At 33.8% G+C, this 24,140-nt stretch overlaps 1 protein-coding gene across 9 annotated transcripts in view; it reads left to right on the top strand.

Moving 5' to 3' along the window:
• Positions 1 to 16,389, top strand: part of SGCZ (sarcoglycan zeta) — a 329,077-nt gene extending 312,688 nt beyond the window's left edge. For 8 of the 9 annotated variants that reach the window (XM_072335261.1, XM_072335266.1, XM_072335265.1 and 5 more), the window contains 2 exons: positions 2,542 to 2,665; positions 11,501 to 16,389. In XM_072335261.1, the coding sequence (XP_072191362.1) occupies positions 2,542 to 2,665; positions 11,501 to 11,695 (319 nt within the window). In that variant the 3' untranslated portion in view covers positions 11,696 to 16,389. The remainder of the gene's footprint in view (positions 1 to 2,541; positions 2,666 to 11,500) is intronic. The other variant, XR_011903416.1, reaches the window with a different exon arrangement.
• Positions 16,390 to 24,140: the final 7,751 nt, after the last annotated feature.

Genomic DNA, 24,140 nt, shown 5'->3' with positions numbered 1-24,140 from the left:
CTGAAACCAGTGGGAAATGCTTAAGCTTCTGAGAAGTTAGTTTATAAATCACAGAAAAATGTTGAAAATGTTGCAGAAAATTATGGATTGTATGGAAATATCCAAATATTTGACATTTATGCTATCCAGTTTCCTTTGAAATTCAAAGTAAAATTTCATGAAGCCAACATACTACTCTCAAAAGCCTCATTTCTAAACATTCTTTACAGAAATGCCTGCTACCTAAATGCCAGGCAATCTTTGGATATGGCTTCTTTTTTTATATATCTCGATTAGATTAGGTTTTATATCTAATACTAGTGTACTCTAACACTACTGAACTACGATCTTAGCAGTTCAAGTCTGTGTATGCTAACTGGATTGCAGAAGTCTAACCTACATTGTCATGGAACTTCTACACCAGCTTTATCTGCTATAAACATCCTTTCAGCAAATTTCAAAGACACATAACAAAAAAATCTTTGTTACATAGTATGTAATTTGCACATAATGAAATTTTCTTGATTTATAGCAATGGTTAAATTGGGCCTGATACCTGGAAATCAGATACGCATCTCTATTTCTCTGTATTGGAGTTAGTCAATATTTTCTGAGCAGCAGTATTCTATCATACTTTCCATTACAAATGAATACATTTTTCTTCGAATACTATTATTTGCTATTATTTGTTGTTCTTTTGTTGGTTTTGTTCATTTGTTTCCAGTGTATGATATGGGTTCTAAAAAGTTTTGGAAACTCTTTTTCTATTGTCTTATAGCCATCAGAAGTTCACATCAGACAACCACCTGGAAAACACTGAAGTTCATGATTAAAAAAAAAATCATGATATTTTTTTTTCTATTTTTATGATATTCAGATTCTTCCCTGGTACAAAGAAGCACAAAAACCTTTTGTTAACCTTTTCCTATATAGAGAGTCAAAAAGAAAAAAAGAAAAAAAAGAAAAAAAAAAAAGAAAAAGAAAAAAAAGGCTTAGCATGTAGAAAATACAGATTTTTCTACTAATGATTTACCTGAACACCTGTTTTTAATAGTCTCATTTTGTACTACCAAGTAATTTTTTTGTGTTTCCACCTTCCCTCCCATTAAATGTGAGTGACGTACACATAATGAATAGACATATTTCACAGACACTGTCTTGTTGATGTACTTTGCATGCAAATATGGCATTTGGATTTCAAATTACCCATCGCTACTCTGTACACTTAAAAAAAATAAACTAAAAAAAAAGTTGACTTTAGCTGAAATTCTGTTATTCCACTGCCCGATAGACCTTTCATTTGGCTTTTCTAAAGGAAAATTCTTTGATGAACTACTTATATCTATAACATGCCTAGTACCTCATTATACTTTTGAATAGATTTGACCTAGCGCTCAGAATACAGTTTGTCAAAGAGGGAAATGCAGTGTTTTCTTTGAGCTGCTTACTCTAGCTATTTCTATCACCAGTATATTTCATCTTACAAAGAGCCTTTGTTCAGGTAGAGTAGAACAGTGTTCTGTCATTGTATTACTGAGATACAAATAGATTAAAAGATTTGTCTCATTCCTAACAGGGCTATGCAATAAGTCTATTGCTTAACCCATCCAGAATTCACTGTTTTGTCAATACCTCTGATCACCTTTCCTATTTAGACTGTGACCACTATTGCTATCAAAACCTTACTGAGGTTCTTCCCATTCAAGAGAGATCCATAGTATACTGAGAGAGAATATAGATGAGAAAGTGTCTTAGTTCTGCACTAACCTTAATTGAGAATCTTGAGTATAGAGTACAGAAAGAAAGGGAAAATCTGTCAGGAGTAGAACAATAATAGTTGCACAAGGGAGAGATACCAAGACCCGGCAATATGTAGTTTGACCCTATTATATCAGTTTTAAAGAGCATAATGAGTATTCTGCAGAACAGAAGAAGGGTATGCAAAAAAAAAACAGTAATGGAGACATAGTACTCTTTTCCTTTTCTTCATACATAATGCTCCTGTATCTCCATGAAATACAAATAAGCCTGTGAAGGCAAAACTGTTCTATTCAGTGTTACATTATTATTTAACACTGTTAAAGTGTTTTGCTTAATTTTTTATTTATTTATTTATTTATTAAGATAAATGTTTGCCATTGGTGACTTAACAAAAATTAGATATTAAATTGCCATTACAATAGCACTCAAAGACATACATGGAATTGTAAATACCTGCATTTCAGTTTTAGTAAAGGAAAATCAGTACACAGGCATCCATATATCAGTACAAGCCTAAATGCTGTCCCAGGCAGGAACAGATTTAAACACAGACTTGTTATTTTTATTCTCTGGACTATAGAGAATAGTGAGAGAATCATGTGTATGTAAAATAATTCACTTTTGCTTCATTAACTTTCAAAATACATTTGTATCTACATGCATTGTAGTACTGTAGTACTGTAGTTTTTAGGTCTGGTTGATTTTTTTATTTTATTCTATTTTTTTTTTTTTTTTTTTTTTTTTTTTTTTTGGTCGTTTGATTCAGTGTATTTTTTCTCAGTGGTTGTTTTTGTCTTTCAGACTTGAATCTCCAACTAGATCTTTGGTGATGGAAGCACCCAGGGGAGTGCAAATCAATGCAGCTGCAGGAGACTTAAAGGCTACGTGTAGAAAAGAACTGCATTTACAGTCTACAGAAGGGGAGGTGAGCTCAGCTGGTAGAAAAATGTTCTACTGCCCTGTTCAGCTTAAAACAAATAATGCAAGGATCATTTATTCAGCAGCATGGTAAACATACAAGAAGCATTCTGGACTCGCTTATACTAAAACAAGTTTTGTTTGGCTTGCTCAATGATTATTATTTATTTTTCTTTTTTCAAATATTTGTATTACTAAATCTCATGCATACTGAAAAAAAAAAAAAAAAAAAAGTGAAATGGATAGAGATAAAAAATATTTTTTTTAATATGACACTCAAGAAAAACACTATCCAGTCCTCCAGCACAGCCTTGGGAAAAAAAATACAGCTAAGTTATGATGGTAAAAAGTAATTTTGGATGAATCTGACAAGCTGAAAAGAGAAGTTTGAATTAATAATTTAGTAAGTTATGATAACATGTTTCAACAGGTTTGCTCTGCATACTGCATATTTTTCCTTTGGCTGTTAGTACCTCTGAAAGATAATTTCAGTGCTGTGGTCATTGTATGATTTCACCAGAATCATATTTCAGTGATCAAAAAGCCAAAAAAATTGGTATGGATTCTTCATGTGTAAACCTGTGTGAAATCGAGAAAGAAATGTCAAATTGGGTCACTGGTTTGGTTCACAGTCCATGAGTGGCAGAAATATCTACTAGCGTAAATTGAAAAGATGTTTTTGGAAATAATTTCTTATGATCTCTGCTAGATTGTTGTAATAGAAACTCGAGAAAAGTTATAATAACTATCTTTTGCATTGTTGGAGTTGGAATTCAGTTAAGAATAAAATGCTTTATAGAAAAAAAGAAAAAAAAAAAAAAGACAGTGTAAAACAAGCTTAATTGAACTTTCTATTAAAAACATTTATTATATTCCTAGGCATGGTAAATAAGACTTTACTCATCTGTGATTTCCCATGTAGATGTTAGATTGATTGTTATGAGAAAGATAGCAACCTTTCCCCACCCTTTCCCAAGTAGTTCTTCTCTGCTAACACATATCTGACAAAGTTCAAAGTGTCTAAATATGTCATGAATACTGGCAGTTCCAGTAAGATCTGTAAAGCACTCCCCCCTAAATATACAGAGAAAATCCATCCTGAGATAGACTGTTTAGATAGACCCCACTGGAGGGGGTCAGAAGAAAGTGCAGAAAGATATGAACACAGCATAACTGTGCAGTGTTACCATGACCACTCTGGAGCATTACAGCCCAGTGAGAAGAACCAGGTTAAACATCTGATAGGCAAAATATCTACAGCAACATATTGATTAAGGTAAGTAATTGAAGCCCAAGAGATACACCATGGATTTTCAGACTATAAGGAAAAAAATTATAAACATTTAACCTTTACTAATAATTCAGAAATCACATACTCAACAACAACATCAATCGATGTCAAAAATAACATCTATTTTAGAATAAAAATATGTTTTCTTAATCAGGTTTCTTTCATGAGTAAAAGAATATTGTATTTTTGACCTGTTCTGGGAAACAATGAACCATATTTGTGGAAAGATAATTTTTGTACTAGAAAAAAACAAAACAAACAACAACAACAAAACACATGATTTTTTGTATCATTTTTATTCTGGTTAACTATTAGGTTTTTTTCAAGTTTATAAGCTTATTTACTAAGGCACCAAAGATACACAAGGTAATAATTTCCTTCTATAACATAATTACTGCTCTGTCATATCAGGAAATAGTTATATGCAATCGGGAAAAAATAATTATTAGCCATGTAGACAATTGTTATGAATTTACTGTGGATTAATCTATGAAGCATATATTTTTCTTCTATTTAAAAATAACTTTAGAAAATATCTTCTAAAGAACATTAACATGTTTACAAAATAATTTTCCTTTACCCTTATTTCTCATACAGTATAATCTTCAGCCTCCCGCATCACAAAATGAAAGCCTCTGCAAGCATTCTCAGTTCTGCTGTTTGATACATTTTCTTTTTTATTTACTACAGTATTATTATAATCCTTTTAGCCATATTACACATAATAATTCATGATCCCTGACTGAATACTAGGGGCTGTAATTTCTATTCACATTCTACTGCTCTTTATAAAACTCTTGAGCTGCACCCTTGTGAGCCAAGGCATCAGCAGAATCCTGTGATTCAATTACAGCTTGGCATTTAATTGTGAACTATGTTTTATTCTATAAATAAAACATAACTAATGGTTTAAAGTAGCAATCATTTGAAAGCAGAAAGCAATGTGAAGCTCTGAGTTCTAGCTGAATCTACTGGTTCACATAAGAAGAAAAATAACTTTTCTTGTCTGGAAATTCAGCACAATGACTGCTAGCTGGCTACTGCGTCTTTCACATATAAACACACTAAATAAGTACAGATCAATTTTGAATTCCACAGATACTAGATTTTGCTAGAAGACTTTTTTTTTTTTTTTTTTTTTTTTTTAATCAAAGACACAATAAATAAAAGGAGGAAGACACACTGACACTTCTCTTTTATACACATGTATTTGCTTCTGCAAGGCCTTTGACATGATCCCCACTGCATCCTTATCATTATGAGAGATATGGATTTGAAGGGTGCACTGTTTAATGGATGAGGAGCCAGAGGGTTGTGGTCAGCAACTCTATGTCCCAAGGGAGTCTGGTGTTGTGCAGTGTACCCCAGGGGTCTGTCTTGGAAGCAGTACTCTTTAACATCTCTATCAGTGACATAAATGATGGGATTGACTGCAAACTCGGCAGGTTTGCTGATGACACCAAGCTGAGTGGTATGATTGATAAAGCAGAAGGGATGCCATCTGGGTTATAATGAGCTTGAATGTTGGGTGCATGTAAACCTAACAAGTTCAACAAAGCCAAGTGCACTTGGGTCAAGATAATCCCAGGTTAAGCTAATACAAACTAGGAGAAGAACTCCTTAAAAGCACCCCTGCTGAGAAGGATTTTTTAAGGCATTCTGGTAGTTGGAAAACTTAACATGAGCCAGCAGTGTGCACTCGCAGTCCAGAAAGCCAATGGTATCTTCAGTTCCATCAGAAAAGGGAAAGCCAGTGGGGAAAGTGATTGTCCCTGTTTACTCTGTCTGAGGCTTCAGAAAGAGTACTACATCCAAGTCTGCGGCCCCCACCATCGGCTTATTCAGTCTGAAGAAGAGAAGGCTGTATGGCCTCCCAGTATTTAAAGGAAAATTAGAAATGGGAGGGAAATCAACTTTTTAAACGGGTAAAAAGTAATAGGACAAGAGGTGATGGTTAGACTAAATGCCAGGGGGAAGTTTTTCACTGAGAGGGTGGTAAAGTGCTGGAACAGCTTGCCCACAGGGACTTTGAATGCCCTGTCCCTGAAGGTTTTCAAGGCCAGGTTGGATGGGGCCCTGAGCAGCTGAGATATAGTACTGATCTAGTACTAGCTGGCAACCCTGCCTATGGCAATTAGGATGGAAGTTGATGATCCTTGAGGTCCTTAATAGCACTGATTCTTAAGACAAATATGGATCCAGATACTGTGCTAGTGTAAGTTAGACTTTCATAGAAGGCTAGTTTTTGGTGAATATTTTTAAATAAATGTCAAATCCACCAATAATTATTAGAACCAAAGGTCGATGCATTGTGGTATATGCTGTAATTTGTCTTCAACAAATAAAAACATAACAGTAAATGAAAAATACATTGTTAGGAGTCTAGTGACCCAACTTGCACGATCATATTTCTATGTGTGCTTCTGGTAGCATATGCAATAGAACAAAAAGGCTAGACAAAATCTTGGAGTGCTACAATTCAAATCAATTCTGAAGAGCCAAAGGGCACGCACATAACACTGCCTCTTCATTCCGATTGATGAAGACTCGCCTTTCAGATTTTCTTCTTTTCTACATTTTCCAATTTCCTGTTATTTTTTAACCACACTAGTCCTGAATACAACTTGAAGCGCTTTAGAATTATCTTTAAAATCCAACCATAGTTTAATACAGAGCATTCTTCAATACTCATAAATCGTAACTCCTTTATTTGTCTGTATATATTCAGAGTATAATCTCCTCTGCTGTGAGCATTTAGTCAAGGACCCACCTCTATATAATATGGCTTGTATGAATATTTGATTCTTTACCTTATGCCTATATCTTACCCACTGAAAGTACTTTCCTTCAGTTTTGCTTTGTTTTTATTTTTATTTTTTTATTTTTATATAAACTATATTTTTTGTCTTATCTTCCTCTCCTCCTTGTCCCTGTTCAGACAGCTTAACAGCACACTCTGGTGCATAGAGGTCTTCCAGATCTCAGTTAATAAACATCATAGCTACCTTTCTGAAAGTGTTTCTAAACACTTTCACAAGCCACAGGCTAGGACTAACTGGATTTGTTGGGTTAGTTAGTCTTTGACACTTCTTTGGAGATAGTCTTTTACATGTCTGTGTCTGCCAGTTAATACCAGTTAATAGTGCTATTATTGCAGAGGCTTTTGCTAATTCATAGAAATAACTGATTGCATTTTTCAAGTAGAAAGACCAAATATCCTTTGCCATTTCAAATAATACATTTTGATATCTTGCTAAATGACAATTCTTTCTTTTTTCTTTTTTCTATTTTTTTCCCCCAAAATACAGAACTGGAAATAGTAAAATAATTTCCTAAAGATATTATATTCAGTCTTCTGCTTCTTTCTCACAGTCTCTCCGTCTCGCATAAAGTACTCCTACAGCCCTGGTGAAAATAAAATCCTGTGTGGAAAATGTGCAAGTTGAAAATCCTCAAGTTTCACGTGAAACAGTACAGAATATAAGAATATTCATTCAAAGTGTAAAATTTTTCATTATTTTCACATGCCATACAGGCTGGTTCAGTTTGCTATTTTAGATCTGAATGTGAAACCAGACATACTTAAAACAAACAAACAAACAAACAAACAAAAAAAACAAAAAACAAACAAACATATTTTTCTTGTTATTAACATATTTTTCTTGGTATTAAGATACACAAAACAGTGCAGTGATCTACAGTTTCTAATGCTAAATATACTGCTTTCTGATGTGAAACATTATTTCTCTGAGTAGCTGCTGCATTTTCCATTGTGTAAATTCTCCATCAATTTCCCACAATGTTTCAAGAATGGATAGAAGGGTTTTTTTTGTTGTTGTTTGTTTGTTGGTTTGCTTGTTTTTTCCTTGCCTATTTATCTGCTGAGGTGTAAGTATCTGGAAGGGCATAATGGGTTTGCATAATCTTCATCCATATGAAGTATTAAATGGTTCATCTTCTGCCTTTGGCAGCACAAAAGATTAGAGTAATACCATTCCATTATGGTCTGATAAATTCCCTGTGAACTATTCCCTGGGAAAACAAATTCTTTTTCTTGCCACCATCCTTCTCTTCAAGCACCTAATTATAACATGCATAAAAATATAAGTAGTTTGTGTTTTGTTGGAAATTTTTTCTGAGAAGAATTTCAGTTTTTACTAAAGTTAGGATGGAAAAGATTACATCCTCAGACATGAACTATGTTTCTCTCAAATTCCATACAGAGTGGTTTTTGTTTGTTTGTTTGTTTTGATTTGTTTTTGCTGAAATAACTAACAATCATTATCAATGTTGCATCTGTAAATTTAGTCTTTTATTTATAATCCTGGCTGTGTATGTACAGACAAGGTTTTAATGCTGGCTTTATGCTACCTTTATCAAACTTCTTCATCTTGGGCTTTCCCAGAGTATAGCTATAGGAGTCTGTCTAAACTGCACTGCTTTCCCACCTTTCTGCAAAGGCACTGAGCTTGTCAAGCTCATTGCAACAGATACTCCTTTGCAAGAATCCAGTTTCTCTGTAACGCAGTACAACTAGTATCCTCATTACTCATAAGATTTTCTGGTATGCCTGTTGGGACAGGACATTAGAGCTACCACTCAAGATCATGGCATCAGAAAAATGTGATTTCATCAGCATCACAGTGTGAAATTTGAAAGTGCTGGTGAAAAAAACATGTGTATCTATGCTTGATAAGATCAATTAATTTAATGGTGAAATAACTGAGCCACATTGTATTGCAGTACACACTGGAGTAGAAGTCCACTGAATTAAAACTTTAGGGCACTACACTACAGAATCTCTGCAATTATGAGTTGCAGAAGTGTAGCTGTCCTGATATAAGCAAAGAGATAGAAATAAAGAGTATATATAATAAAAAATAACAAAGTTCAAAGCAACCAAAAGATTTTATCTTGTAGCATGATCTCAGGCCATCGTATGATGTCTGTTTTCCTTCTTAATTAATTCTTTTTGAATCAAGATGTGTCTTTTAGAATTCATTTAATTTTGATTTATGTACTTCTCACAATCCTTATCCACTACTACTACAATTAAACTGTTACTAGGGCAAGTCATTCACACTTTCAAAAGTACACTGATCTGGTACTGTTCAATTTTCTTAACATGCAAGTCTTCTATACTTGAGTGTCATATTATCACATATATAACATTCTAATATCTTCTTCTTCTTCTTTTTTTATTTGTTTTCAAAAAGCAGATAAATAATCTTTTACTTATCTTCTATGATATTCCAAGTATAATAATGCTTACTGAAAAAAGGTATTAAATATCCAAAACACTACTAAGGTTTTTTTTGTTTTTGTTGTTGTTGTTGTTGTTTAGAGCTCTTTTCAAGCTATCAAAAGCTGCTGATTATAAGTATATTACATTCCAGGCTTCTGTTTAATATCCGGCATGGTTACTGTTGAAATTGAAAGCATTTTATCACGTTCTGACGTCAGTGTTTGATCTTTCTCTGAGTAGAAAATGGTGCTGAACACTATTCAGTATAAAAGATGTGCTAATATTTATGTTAGGCTTACACTGTTGAATGGTACTGGAGTTCTATTCAATCCTGTTGATAACTCCACCATTGCTGTGATAATAGTGGACTTGTTAACATTTGTTTTATTTCTTGCATTAGAAATGAAAGAGTGCTTATTATTTGCATTAACTCCACTGACGGATGATTAGTCTTTTCTTTCCTTACCACATTTTACCAGTTTTAGCCTCTAGCTTTTTATCAAATTACTTGTCTCCCTCATCTGTAATTTTATTTTCTCATTATGCTTTCTGTAGTTACTTTTATATTTGCTCCTATCTGAGATGAACTTTTCATGTATGCAATCTTCTTTTACAGTTGCAGTTCTAGTAGAACAATACTAACTTGTTCTCAACACTGTCCGCATTTCTTCCATCTAAATTATTTTTACTGGGCTTTTTGACTCCTAATTACTTCAGTTTATGAAACTGGAATTTTAAAACAGCTTGTGTATGTGTAAATGCATCATTCTTTTATTATAAAAATTGCAGAACAAAGATAACAGTTCACTGCATTTATTTTTGTAATGAATTCCTGTCAGTAAGGATGAGAATTAAGAAAGGCATCATGCCATGCACTTGTCATCTATGCCTCTGAGATTCTTCCTTCTGTCCCTTTTAGTGTTATTTCCCATTGATGACAGCATCTTCCTCTGGGAGGAGGAGGCCTTGACAGTGTTCATATTATTTTGGGCTACGTTCAGCCTGTATTTCCTTCAACAATCCCAGTCATTTACATTGCTTCTGCTGTGGATAGTAATGTGATTCTGCATCAGTCATTGCATGGATTTTCATTTATCTTTCTCTCCTCAGTTTTTTCCCATCCTGCTGTCAGTCACTTCTCTCCAGCAGGGGTTCTGTAGTGCTTCTGCACTGCTTTTCTGCTATATACCACCAGTTTAATATATGTAATAATACTAACCAATTTACTGTTGGAAATGTCAAATGTCATATGTTCCCAGTTCCTTAAATATACAGCTGACATTGTGCTGTGATGGTGTCACGTTGCTTTGTTGATTTTCAATACTGTATAAAAATCACTAACAACTAGCTAAAGAACTCACTTTCCCCTAAGCTTCTATAGTCATTTGCAGAGATAGAGCCATTTTGCTTTGCTACCATAGTCTGCATCCCAGGTAATGGCTGATCTTGCTTTGGCTCTCATTTACTCCTTTCATAATTAAAAAAAATTACCTCCAAACATCTGGAAGTTTATCTGTTTGTACTAGTGGGAGTAGTGGTTGATTTTCATTGTTTTTTCTTTATTTACCTGATTTCATGGCATCATGAAAATTTAACAAAAGTGTAAATATTGTAGAATATGGTACAGATTTATTAACGTTATTCAAGTTTGCTGTTTAATACTGTCTCTTGTTTCTAATAGAAGGAGATAAAAAAACCACAATTTTTAAAGTCACTTGATATGTTCAGAAACAAATGGGAATATCACGATGACCTTATTAATAGGAATTTAACCTGAAATATTATATGCTCCTAATTTAGGTCAAATAAGCTCTTTAATTTGTGTGAGTAAATCTGCATCCTTACTTTATTATTCTCAGAGTGAAGCTATTGTTAAGCCCTTACTGCACAGTTCAGCACATATTTCCTGCTGCTTACAGGAGCACACTAGGGAAAGCACTTTAATACCTCTTCACATTTATGAAAATGAAAACTTTCGCAGGACAAGGATATGCTACTGCCACGAATGAATAAATTTTAATCACAAATTGCACAAGTGAAAATTGGAGCTGTTTAAGAATACTGTCTAAATATTTCTGTATGACATTTCTTGCATCTGAATAAACATGTTGGGGGAACCATTTGCATATACTGTAGTAATGGGTATTAATGGGTATGCAACTGCACAGTTGAAAAACAAGAAATGTTGACAGCTTATATATTTGCAAAATCGTACGACTGCCTCAAATATGTTTTGTTTTTTCTTTAAAAAAATATGCCACAATACTGAAAGAAATGTACTAATTGCTTTATTTCCCCTTTTGTAGATATTTTTAAATGCAGATACAATCCGCCTGGGAAATCTGCCAGTGGGCTCCTTCTCCTCCTCTTCACCAAGCTCTTCAGCTCCTCGCCAGACTATCTATGAGCTCTGCGTCTGTCCCAATGGTAAACTTTACCTGTCCCCAGCAGGAGCAAGCTCCACGTGTCAGTCCAGTAGCAACATCTGCTTGTGGAGCTAGAAGAACTCCAATTTATCCTCACACCAGAATAGCCTTTTGTTACTATCCCTCTGCTTCACAGTTCTGCTCGGTTTCCCTTGTGACAAGTTCGACGCTTCAAATGGCCTGCAGAGCAACTTCTTCCAGTGTAAGCAGGAATACAGCGCTGCCTTCTCTTGTGGTTTGTGTTACCACTCAACGTAGAGATGGGAGTGAGATATTCAGAAATCAATGTATTCTTCATCAGGAAACCTGGAACATAATATCACCTTTTGTCCAAAAGGGAGAATAACACAGGTGCCTTTGCTACATGAAGTGAAGCACATAGTTTTAGATTTTTGCAGGACCTGGATATGAACTGCACATATATATATATACAGTACATAAACAAATTTGCCCAGAATCTGATGGTGAGATGAATTGGTTACCCACGTATGATAAATAACTCTACTGTCTGAAAGCACAATTTTCCATTCATCTTTTTTGGATGTAAACTTTTATCCCTGAATTTTAAAATTTTGAAGCATTGTGTGATGCTTGCTTTACTAAACAATTACATTCAGTAAATGGTTTTTAACACAAAAAGAGACAGAATCCCTCCCTGAGTTTGGTTTCTTTAGAAGTGTGTTGTTACTCTTTGTCTACTAAGTCTAGGGTTTTGTACACTAGGTAAATTTTGGAAGTGCTCAGCAATATTACCTTTCAGAGTGAAAAAAGACATCTTCTGTTTATCTGATCTTAATGGCCTTTTATATTAATTTTGTGGCTACTGCATGTGAAGCAATTGCTTTCACTAAAACATACAGGCTTGGGGAAAAAATGGGGTGAAGAGGAAATACTGATGATATGTTTTTTGACCATTGTATTGCTCTTCATAAAGTAATTATAATTGGCAAATGAAAAAAAAAAAATCTTCAAAGGTACATCTTGTCCGTTTTCTAGCTAACTACCACCATTTGAACATAACATAAATATTAGTACTAACGCAATGTGTAATGCTGAGAAGCAATTCACTAACAAGTGGTATGACACTCATATTTTTTATTCTCTTTTGCTTACCATCTGCTGCTAAGGTTTCATTATATTGACTTCATCAGGTCGGTTTTTAAATAATACAGCCCCATTTGCACCAAGATATCACTGCTGACTTCCTCTTTTTGACCAGTTTAATATGGGATTTCTTACTTGTATCAACACTCGTACTTGATTCATTTGATTTCTAATTGAAATCTTATAAAAACGCTTTGGTATACTGCTACATAAATTTATCACAACATTGATTAACAAGAGTATCTTGAAACTTACAGAACCCAGGAATGTAAAACAGTATAAAAATGTTTCCTATTCTGGAAGATGGCTTGATTACATAAGGTAAGTGAGCTTTTTAATATTATCCTTTAAATTACATCACCTAGCATGTAGATTTAGAGGCTTCTGAATGTAAGATCACAATTCAGTGACAGCTTTTGCAAGGTAACTCTGAAGGGCAAAGAGTGAAAGGTGAGTATTTCTACAGAGTATATATTTTTGTCTTTGGAAAAAAAGTAGGAAAAGAAGTAAACTAATGTTTTGATTACCTTGCTATTTTATTATCACCTAATAAGGCTGACTTTGTTTTCACTTCAAGTGAAATTCACTCCTATGCAGAAGACCACCACAAGACGGGTTCATAGCTTGACTGATGCTTGTCTTTCCACTGGTTCTCTTCAGAGGTGTGAATTTCACCCCATAGCAAGAGTGCTACACTTGTGTTTTCTAGCATTTAAATCAAGATTTTAAATTGATTATTTTATTACTTCAAAAGAAGGTTAGTAAAAAATAATTTGTTGTTAATTTAATAATTTTAATCTATCACTTGAAAGAAAATGTATTTGAAAATATATTAAAAGCTTGGGGATTTGTAGTAAGAGGGACAGAAACAGATCCAAACAACAACAGGGATAATAAAACATTTGAAAGTCCATCAACGCAATATACACTTACTTAAAACCAAAAGGAAATAAATGTCTTTTTATACTTTTTGTTCTACTTTTTACACAATAGCATGTAGGTGTGAAAGTCCAAGGATAAAATGATAAGTAGTATTCCAGGAGTACAAGATAAATCCGTATGCATTCATTATCTCTGTACACCCACAGACACTGGGTGCTTCTAAGATGAAGAGGTTCTACTGACTTATCTATTCACTGAATTAAATTTTACCTTCTTACAAATTCCATGCAAATCGACTAAGTTTTTTAATTATTATTATTCTCAAATAAATCCACAGGAATGGCTTTCAGATAGTTTGTCATGCATTTTCTATTGAATATTTCTAATTTGTTTTTTCTTCACTCTGTATAATAATTTACCTGTAGTACATTTCTAGCCACTGAGCAAATAGACTGAAACTTTATAAATTCTACACAAACAGAAAAAAAGAAACAAACAACACAAAAGAAAACAACAAAAAACAAACAACAACAACCAAAAACAAAACAAAACAAAACAAACCCTACATATCTTTTGTAATTATATTCATATTTACAAGGCTGAAACATTTTACCTCTATGTATTAGGAAAAGTTAGGACAGATATGTAGATGGTACATTGGATAAAACCAAGCCAGTAAGTCCACAAAGTTTTGCACCGTCAAGATTTTCTTGCTACCAGTCATTTCAATCTTCCCCATATTATTTATGATACCAATATTAGCACAAGTAAATTTGGGAGCTTTGGGAAACTATGAGATGGTTCTCATAAATGTCTTACTATCTGGTGACTTTCATAATATTGATATTTACATCCACTGAAAGCTATAAGAAGGGGAAAAGATCAGTTTTCATTTTTAAGGATTTTTCTAGACCACATGACTTCAAAGAGTATAAGAAATGGATTTCAATGCATCTAAAGGACTAAAAACATCAGAACACCAATAATATAAGCAGTATCGGTGTTTCTGAGCAGGAGGAGAAATCTATCTGGAATTTTTCAAAGTTTGGAGGTGACAATAGTAGAACTCTTTGGTTTGCAGTATGCTTCAAAAAGTGACACAGTCCCACCATGTCATTTCAGATGTAAGAAAACTGAAAGACCTTAGTGGAAATACCATGTTAAAACATGGAGCTATACCTTTACTAATTCAGTCCTGGTTTACTAATGTTAAGGCATGAAATAAAGGTCATTATGTGCAGAATCATTTGGAAATTTTCAGTTACTTTTTGTCACCTCCCTCAAAAATTCTTGGCCCTTTCTTTGTTTCAGTCCTTATTAGCCAAGTATAATGTCCCAGTATTCATATTATATAAAGCTCCTGCTGTATCTCTTAACTAGTGTCTTAGCTAAAAATTTTATCACTTATTCCAGAAAAGAGATTCTTATTCCCGCTAAGGATGAGTTTCCCATTAACAAATCACTCTGTTGTGACAATTGTAGAGAAAGATCAAAGACCTCAAGGTATTTTTGAGCATTAAAATTAGAGCAATTAAAAAAAATACTAAAAATACTCTTTTGAGGCTCTTTCTAGTATATGAATACATGTATCAAATAAAGCTTCTTTTTGTACTCAAATGTTTGGGAACCACTAAGAAAGTATTGCAGCTGTTTTACTTTTCCGGAGCTATCCCTATGGCAACAGTGAAACATACGAAAAGACCTTATTAGCTACATGTATTTAATGAATACAAGAGATTTATCTTCTGTAAAAATATGCATCATTATATTATAGGATACTGTCTCTTTCTTGTTTAAAAAAGAAAAATAAAAGCATCAGCAATCTCCCAGCACTGTTAGCTGTATGGTTTTGTACTGCAGTTCATTCGTTGGTTAAGTGATAAGACCAAAGACTGACACTTCTACTTTATCTAACATTATGACACTGCTGCTTCTACTAATTCTGTTGGAATGAAGAGACAACAAGTTGTAATTACAACATGAAATTGTAACATAGTTTAGATTTGTACAGCATTTTGAGCTGTAGAGCTGTAGATTGTTCACTTTTTCCCAGAGTTTTTTTTTGTTTTCTTTTGTTTTTCAGCATTGTGCAGTTATGTTATTGTTTGTACTTACTATGAATCTTCCAGTGTTCTTAAAAAGAGGAGAGTGTATATTCCAACATGTGACAAGATATTGCTTCTTTCAACTGAAGCTATACTGTTTTGTTTGAAAAAGGGTGGTTTAACTGGACAACACAATTTCATTTTTTAAAACATTTTAGTTGCAGAGGGCTATTACGTATATGTTGAAGATACAGCCATAAATGCCTAGAAGGATTTTATGAAGAATGCTTAAGATACCCTGTTACTTATACTTTGTATTGTTTTTTATGGTTTTGGTTTAAGATTCTAAATCATTGTCTAAATAATAAAAAAGTAAAACACTATGGAAATACTATCAGCTGATTCACAGTAATGAATATGTAAGTTGGATCAAAGGTTGAGTGTCATATTGTTTCAATCAGTACTCAGTAAAGGTCTGCTAACCATTTTTGTTTTGTAAATTTCACATTAATGATTTTCTTGTGTATATAATATATAAAAAGATGGGAACTATTTTCTTACACATACTATGCAATATGTTTGTAAAACTGCAATATTACCAAAATTACAAAAGCTGTGCTTTTGTACTCTTGCTTTATGTAAAACAAATCTTTTTTCTATTTAACAGATTGTCTGTCATAATTGTAGATAACATTATTCAAAAGCACTACACTAAAAAATTAAGACTTTTAATTCAGTTTCCTTGGGTTTTTTATTTTGTGAAAATAATAGCAAGGTTTTGGAAGTTGGAAATTGTCTTTTTTTTTTTTTTTTTTTTTTTTTTTCTTGGAAAGATAGAAATTTTACAGCATGTAATTAACATAGTCTGAAATATCCTGTACTACTTTCCTTTGATTTTGCATTTTTATCTGGTGCTACTGTATAACCATGAATAAATGTGATCTATAAATTAGGGAACATATCAGAATTCACTTCAGAAATAACAAAACTTTCTAAGGGTGAGAGCAGAATGCAGAATAACTGATGAAAAAATGTTGTTTTTTCTGGTTTGTTTGTTTTATATTCTTTTGTCTACATTAGCCAAAAGGTAGTAGCTTTAAGATTTTCTCCTCACACAACTTAATAGAGTTTTGTTTCAAACATATTTTTAAAACATGTACTTCACTTAAATGTAGTATCTGTGTAAAGAAAATCAGAATATTAAAAAAAAAAAAAAAGTGGATTTTATTTCTACATCAGCTTTACTAAAGTTAAGAGTTCTCATCTCTTCTATTGTAAAAGCATATTATACTGTAGAAGTTCCTTTGTAACCTGACATAATAAAAACAAAATATAAGTTTAAACTGCACCAACAAGCCACTTGGCAATTACACAGCCATGTCAGAGGTTGCGATGGTCTCATCAATGCAAACAAGTCCTACCTGCATTTAAATTGGTATCCATTCTGTTCACCACACATCCTTGCAAATAGCTCTGGAAAAAAGCAGGGTAAGCATGCAGGTGATTTGTTTGCACTGAGCTTGTTCACACTATGCTATGGTTTTAGCAATATTCACAGTAGCCAAACAGTAGCTAACTGTATAATGCCTAAAAAACTGCAGTTTCTGCATGTAAGTGGGAGTTGCATAGACCTGTCAGTAATGCTGGTCATTCTTAGTTTCATGTGACTAATTGACAATAGATGATACAGCAGGAAAAGAAACTCTTAGCCATTTTATTCTGGTTTGGACTAGTCTAAATGGTACTAAATGGTACAAAAAGACAAACAGAAGATTTAATGAAGGAGAAAAAACCAAACTACATAAGCATTGTGTTGGTTCAACATAGCACATATTGAAACCAGAATTTAATACATGCACTGCTTGTAAAAAGAGAGTTTCCCCTGATACACTAAATTGAAATTTTGAATAGTAAAAAACTGTTTGGTCTTTCAACAACACATATCTTATGCAGACCAGAACCAGGACAAGTTTCAAAACACACAAGGAAAAAAACATATATTCGAGCCTGGTGTGATCTGAGCCAATATTACATAGAACACAAACCCACCCTACTTATCTGAGAAAATGAAGTAATCAGAATAAGAAATATTCCCTCCATTTTGAGAAAACTAAAATTATTAGGATATTTGACTTGTGGAGTTCCCAGCTTTTCCAATGTCTCAGTTTCTAAAGTGTTTAATCTATTAGAACCATTTATATTTAAAGACTCTGGCCTTTGGCTTAACCAAGTTCACTGAATGCATTACTTGATCTGAGAAGAAAGGTGCCTTTTTTTTATCACACATATACCTCTTGTTTGTGAGACCTGTGAGGGAAAAGTTCAGTTTCCAGCATGATCCAGAGCATATTAACAAGAAGGACTTACACACAAGAGAATCATTTTTGAAGGTCAGATGTTGAATTTTTTGTGTGCTTTATGGTATTTTGGAAGCCTGCCTACAGTCATTCTTCACCACTGGAAAAAAAAAAAAAAAAAAAAAAAAAAAAGAAATCGAAAGTATATAATTATTTTCTTTGTAGGTGTCTTATATTCAGTTTTTCTTACCCCAAATACTGAAGCAGTTAGAGAAAGTAAAATCCTCCCCCTTAGCCCCCACCCACCATTACCCCTTTAGATAGTCATCAGCTGTTCCTTTTAGCCTCCTTTTTCTTCCTAAACAACAAAGGAATAGGCAACAGAAAGGATTTTGCTAAGTCTCTTTATCAAGCTCCTATGTAGCATACTGAAACTGTATCAAAGGGGAAATTTCTATGAAAGAGGATGTTTATTTGCTTAGTGAAAACAAAAGTTATATAAGATGGAAACAAACTCAGGTAAATATCAATTGTAATCCAGTTTCCTAGAATGAATAGAGAAGTATTTTGGACGATGAAGAGCTTAATAACTATTTCAAATAACATTTCTCATTTAGTGAATGTATTTAAAATACTGTAAAAGAAATTTACATATTATTCTATCCTATTAACATTTTCATTTTTTGAAAAAAGCACTAAAAAAGTAATTATTGAGCTCATTATTGGTCCCTCTCTATGAATGCACTCATTTATTTTAATAAATGTGAGTGAATATATACAACCTAAAGTGTTACATAGTAAAAATGTACTTAAAAAATACACAAAAAATAGAAGATGAAATAATTGTCCTTACAATTATGGGTGACATTCTCATTCATCCTACATGGGTTAAGAATACACATTGTAATGGTTTGGGCAAAAAGGCAGGTGGTTTTTGATCTGCATTGGAATGGGGAGAGCAGTGATTCACTGGTAGTGAGTCCAAACTGGCCTTGGTGCAAGAGTAGACAACAGAAATATAATTGAAAGCTGTTTTGTTTCTGCTGTTTTTTTGTTTTTAAGTGAAAAAAGAGTGACTAGGTTTCTCCATAATCCTAATGATAACTAAGAGAAATGGACATAAAGCCAGGCAGAGATGAATGATTTTACATATTTGTTTCCATGGAACTTCTGGACTATTTTAAAAAACAAAACAAAACAAAACAAAACAAAAAAAAACAAAAAAAAAAAAAAACACCACTGCAAAGGAAAAAGTCATGAAAAAGTATCAATTTTGTACTTCTCAAGAAGAAAGTGACATTGAACTCTCTGTATACGTGTGTCTTCGTTTATGGCAGATAGAGCCAAAAATAGCCCAGTGGATTCAGATACTGTTAAAGGCAGTAGCACAAATTCCACTTCTTTGGATTAACTTTGAAATGTTAATTGAAAGTTTATGCATGAATCAACTTACATGTTCCATGATTTTTTTATTCTGTGCTTATACAATGCATCATTAACATTAGTATAACTTCCTCTGAAAATTGTTCCTACTTATAATGACAGGTGCCACTTGGACTCCCACACATGGAAAGCTTTAGACTGATTGTGCAGTCTAAACAAAATTAACAAATTATGAGATGTCCAAGATAATTCATAAAAGGAAATGGTAATAAAAGTTACACTTGCTGCCTTTTCATAGTTCAGCCTAATATTCTCCTGGTGGTAGATGGGTTACTTTCTTTCTGGAAGAAGTATATTTGATGTTCTCAATGTCCACCGGATTAGATATCCACAGAGATCTTAGGGAAATTACTTCTTATCACTGGGGTTTGGCTTTGATTTCCATTGCACTGCCTATCTTTAAAATTCCCATAATCCTTATTTCCAAGTATAAAGAAAAATCTGATAGCAGCTACTAAAGCACAGGCAAACCTTCAGGGTACTATTGATTTGGAAATCATTTCAAAGACCAGAAATAAGCCATTCATAACAGATCACTAAATCGTTCAAGTTGGAAGGGACATTTAAAGACCATCTAGTCCAACTTCCCTGCAGTGAACAGGGACACAAGGCTGCTCAGAGCCCTATCCAGCCTGACACTGGATATCTCTAGGGATGGGGCATTCATTCACCACTTCTCTGGGCAAACCCATTCCAGTACTTCACTATCCATATTGTAAAAAACATTTTTCTTATATCGAAGCCAAGTCTCCCCTCTTTTTAGGTTGAAACCATTATCTTTGTTCTGTTACAACAGATTGCTGAAGAGTCTATCCCTTTCTTTCTTATAGCCCTCATTTAGATACTGCAAAGCTGCTATCAGATTTCCCCAGAGTTCTCTTCTCAGTCTGAACAGCTCCAGCTCTCTCATCCTGTCCTTACAAGTGTTCAATCCCTTGGATCTTTTCTGTGGCCCTCCTCGGGACTTGATCCAGAAGATCCATGTCTTTTCTGTACTGAGGACTCCACATCTGGACACAGTACTCTATATGAGGTCTCACCAGCACAGAGCAGAGGGACAGGATCAACTCCCTTGATTTGCTGGCCATGCTTCTTTTAATGTAGCCCAGAATACAGTTGGTTTTCTGAGCTGTGAGTGCACGTTGCTGGATTATATCGTTTGCCATTCACTATTAGCCTGAAGTCCTTTTTTGGATGGACTGTGCTCTATCCTTTCATTCTCCAGCTTATGCTGATAGTGGAGGTTGCCACCACAGAAGTTTAAGGCCTTACATTTGAATCTGTTGAACATCATCAGTTTCTCCCAGTTCCACTACACAAGCCTGTCTAGGGCTCTTTGGATAGAATCCCATCCCACAGGTGTGTCAACTGCATCACACAGCTTGATGTCATTTGCAAAGTTGCTGAAAATGCACTCGATCCCACTGTCTTCATTGATGAAGGCATTAAAGATCATCAGTTGCAGTGCAGTACCCAGAGGGACATCACTTGTCACTGTTTTTCATCCAGACACTGAGGCACTGACCACTACTTTCTGAGTATGATCTCACAACCAGTTCATTCATCCATTGAAAAATCCACCCATCAAATATATAAATTTCCAATTTAAATTGGAATGTCATGCAGGACTGTGTTAAAGGCCTTACTAAAGCTTCAATAGATGACAGCAGCATCTCTTCCATTGTCCATTGACATAGTCATCACAGAAGAAAACTAGGTTTTTCAGGCAATAATACCACCCAAATTCTGGCTACAATGAGAAAATTTTGGACTTAACATTGAAGCTGTATAGAGAATAGAAAGTTTTATGTAAAAAAAGACTCTCCTTGGCAGAGAAGGGAATCAGTGAGACATATGTTAGCTTACAGCAGGGCAAATGGAAAACCGCTGGAGGAAGAGCTAGTACATGGAAATTAATCTGTTGTTTTGTTTTGTTGGTGGTGGATTTTTTAGAGGTAAGAGTCCAGACTATATTTTCTATTTTTCTCTCTATTAGACAATTTTTAATAGCATCTAACATTAACTTCTACTGTGATCTGTTTCACTCACTCAAGAAATATATACACATATATAAAAATATAATTACATAAGAAAGCAGGCCTACTTGGAAGCATTTCAGAGATTTTAGAGACAAAAACAGCTTTCTTGTGTTATGGAAGGCAGAGCCACCAATTGAAGAGCTGGGTTGGTGTTTTGTTTGGTTGGGTTTAGTGGTTTTTTTGTTTGTTTGTTTGGTTGGTTGGTTGGTTTTTTGTTGTTTTGTTAATGCATAATGTCTACCCACAAGATATTTCACAGGTTTAAAGCCCAGATGAGTCCTTGTATACCACTTTGTAAGGAAATAGTTTATCTCTGTAGTTATAAGTTAGATCTTATACAGTGCAAATTTTACATAAGAAAATTTATTCTCTATGATGATTATTGCCACCTCATTACCATGTCCTAGAATGAAAGGCTAGAATGTGGTAGACCTACTAAAATTCTGATATTAAGCTATAGTTACAGTTTTCTTTGGAAAAGTCTAGGACACTGTAACAGTTCTTTCTACAATGCTGTGATAATAACCATCTCTTTTTATGCATGTCAGCATACATTTGTGAGCAAGTCACCACATGATTACCCAGATTACTGGAGTTGCTTCCTAAAATGATTTGATTGTTCACCTCCAGTTTCCAAAATCTTGCATGACTTTAAGCAAGATATGAGTTTTATCTTTTTATTTAACTCTAGAACATTATGTACTTTTTAAGAGGTTTAAATTATATATCTAAACCACAAAACTTTATTAATGCCCACATGTTTCTGAGAACTGAAAGGGAAAAATACATTTAAATCACATTGTCTCACATTTTCAGAACAGTGTAATTGTGGTTGAGTTAGGCAATTTTCCTGTCTATTTTTAGGAAACTTAACAAGCCAACATTTAATTAAATTTGACACTGTATAGTTTGCCTAGCAAATATCAATTCATTTATATTATTATGATGACAAAGTATTGACATTCCAAAGAAAAATTTCTAAATGGTGTATTATTCCCTTTTAGAAGCATACAATGTATCATCATGTTGTGAAGTACAAAAAAATTATGTTATATCAATTTTTTTTAAATGTAAATAAAGAACTTTAATATAAATTTAAGTGAAACATGCGCTTTCAATTTATTGAACTTTACTATTAACAAAATTTATCTATAAGTTAAGTTGCATGTTAATCCATGTATATCCTTTTCATATTTTATCTTGCTTTACATTGCCTCATATATTCATGGCATGAGTGGGATATAATTTTTGATGTTTGCAATATGTTTCTATGCAAATTCATATATTTTTGCTCATTTTTTTACTGCAGCATCAGTTTATCTTTTTATTTTGTCATTACACTTAACATTTGAATTAAGCTCTCTCACAGCTCTGCATGTGACGTAGGTGAGTTCTTCCAGTAAGCTTAATGGAATTTCTGAAGTTTGAATTTAGGAGCATGATAAAATATTTTGCCTGATAAGTCTTCATAAATCAAGCGCAGTAAGGGCCTAAAAAATGCTATGAAATAATGGAGGCTAAAGACTCTTCTAAATATTCTACAGTACTTCAGTTTTGCTTAGTTGAATAAAACCACTATTGAGAAGATACATTAATCAGTATTTCTCTTTTCAAATCCGTTTCACTTTTGCACTGCCTGCATCATCTCCATTTTTACTTTTGATTTAAATTGTTTCCACATCTATTATTTTGAAAGTGTTCTGTGCATTGCTCATTTTATCTGAACATACTCTATTGTGTCTTGGAGGATAAGTGCCATCAATCCACAAAGTGACTTTTTGTCATTTTGCTAAACTTCACATACACAGGGCTAGATATAATCTATGTTTGAAACCTTGAAACATGGATAAAAATTTTACAATTTGCTCATGCTGATAGTGTTATACTAAAATTGTCTTCCCAGCTCCATTGGGTGGTATGAACACACATCATCAGGCAATGAGCACCCCTTAACTCCACATGCTAGGCTGAAGAAAATCAATTTGAAATATCAAAAGATGAAGGAAGTGCAGATGGCCACTGAATATTGCCAGCTGTTCCACAGCACTGGAGTCTTGGAGAGGGATTTAAAAAAAAAAAAAAAAAAAAAAGAAAAAAGAAACTGGTTTGTAAATTGTGGCAAGCTACTGAGCTGCATCACTGCCCTATTTATTATCACGGGATGCAGAAGAGCTCAGACAAGTGGAGAGAGGAGATTTCTTCAAACCTGCATTAATCAGTAATCATGATATGGTGGAAGTGAGAAGAGGAAGCAAATTCCAGGTTTCACAGTCTATCTCTCTGAAAATGTCAGCTCTGTGATATAGGATTCTGTATGGAAAGATCTGGCTATCAGCTATTCAAGGTAAGGATAATTTTCTGAGCAAAATTTTGCAATCATTGTAATTGAATCCTTACCATACTTTCTATAAGAGTCTGTAGTAAATACTAACATTGTAACAGTTCTGCAGGGTAAGGGGCTTGCCTTCTGAAGTTTAGTGGAAATAGCATGCATTTACAAATCAAGTGTAGAGGTCTTGCCATAATTCCCAATCACACAATCATAACCAACCCCATCTGAAATACCTTAGATATCACACTGATTAGTTTTCCTCAAAGCAGATATACCTATAGTATCCATTCTCTGTGAGTTTCTCTAATCCTTCTTTGAAGTTCCCTTTTATGCCAGCAAGTTCCAAACAACGATCACCAGCTCTCCAGAGAAATGCTT

The sequence above is a fragment of the Excalfactoria chinensis genome, chromosome 4 (assembly GCF_039878825.1).
Source record: "Excalfactoria chinensis isolate bCotChi1 chromosome 4, bCotChi1.hap2, whole genome shotgun sequence".
NCBI lineage: Eukaryota > Metazoa > Chordata > Aves > Galliformes > Phasianidae > Excalfactoria > Excalfactoria chinensis.
This window is presented reverse-complemented; position numbering and strand designations above follow the sequence as displayed.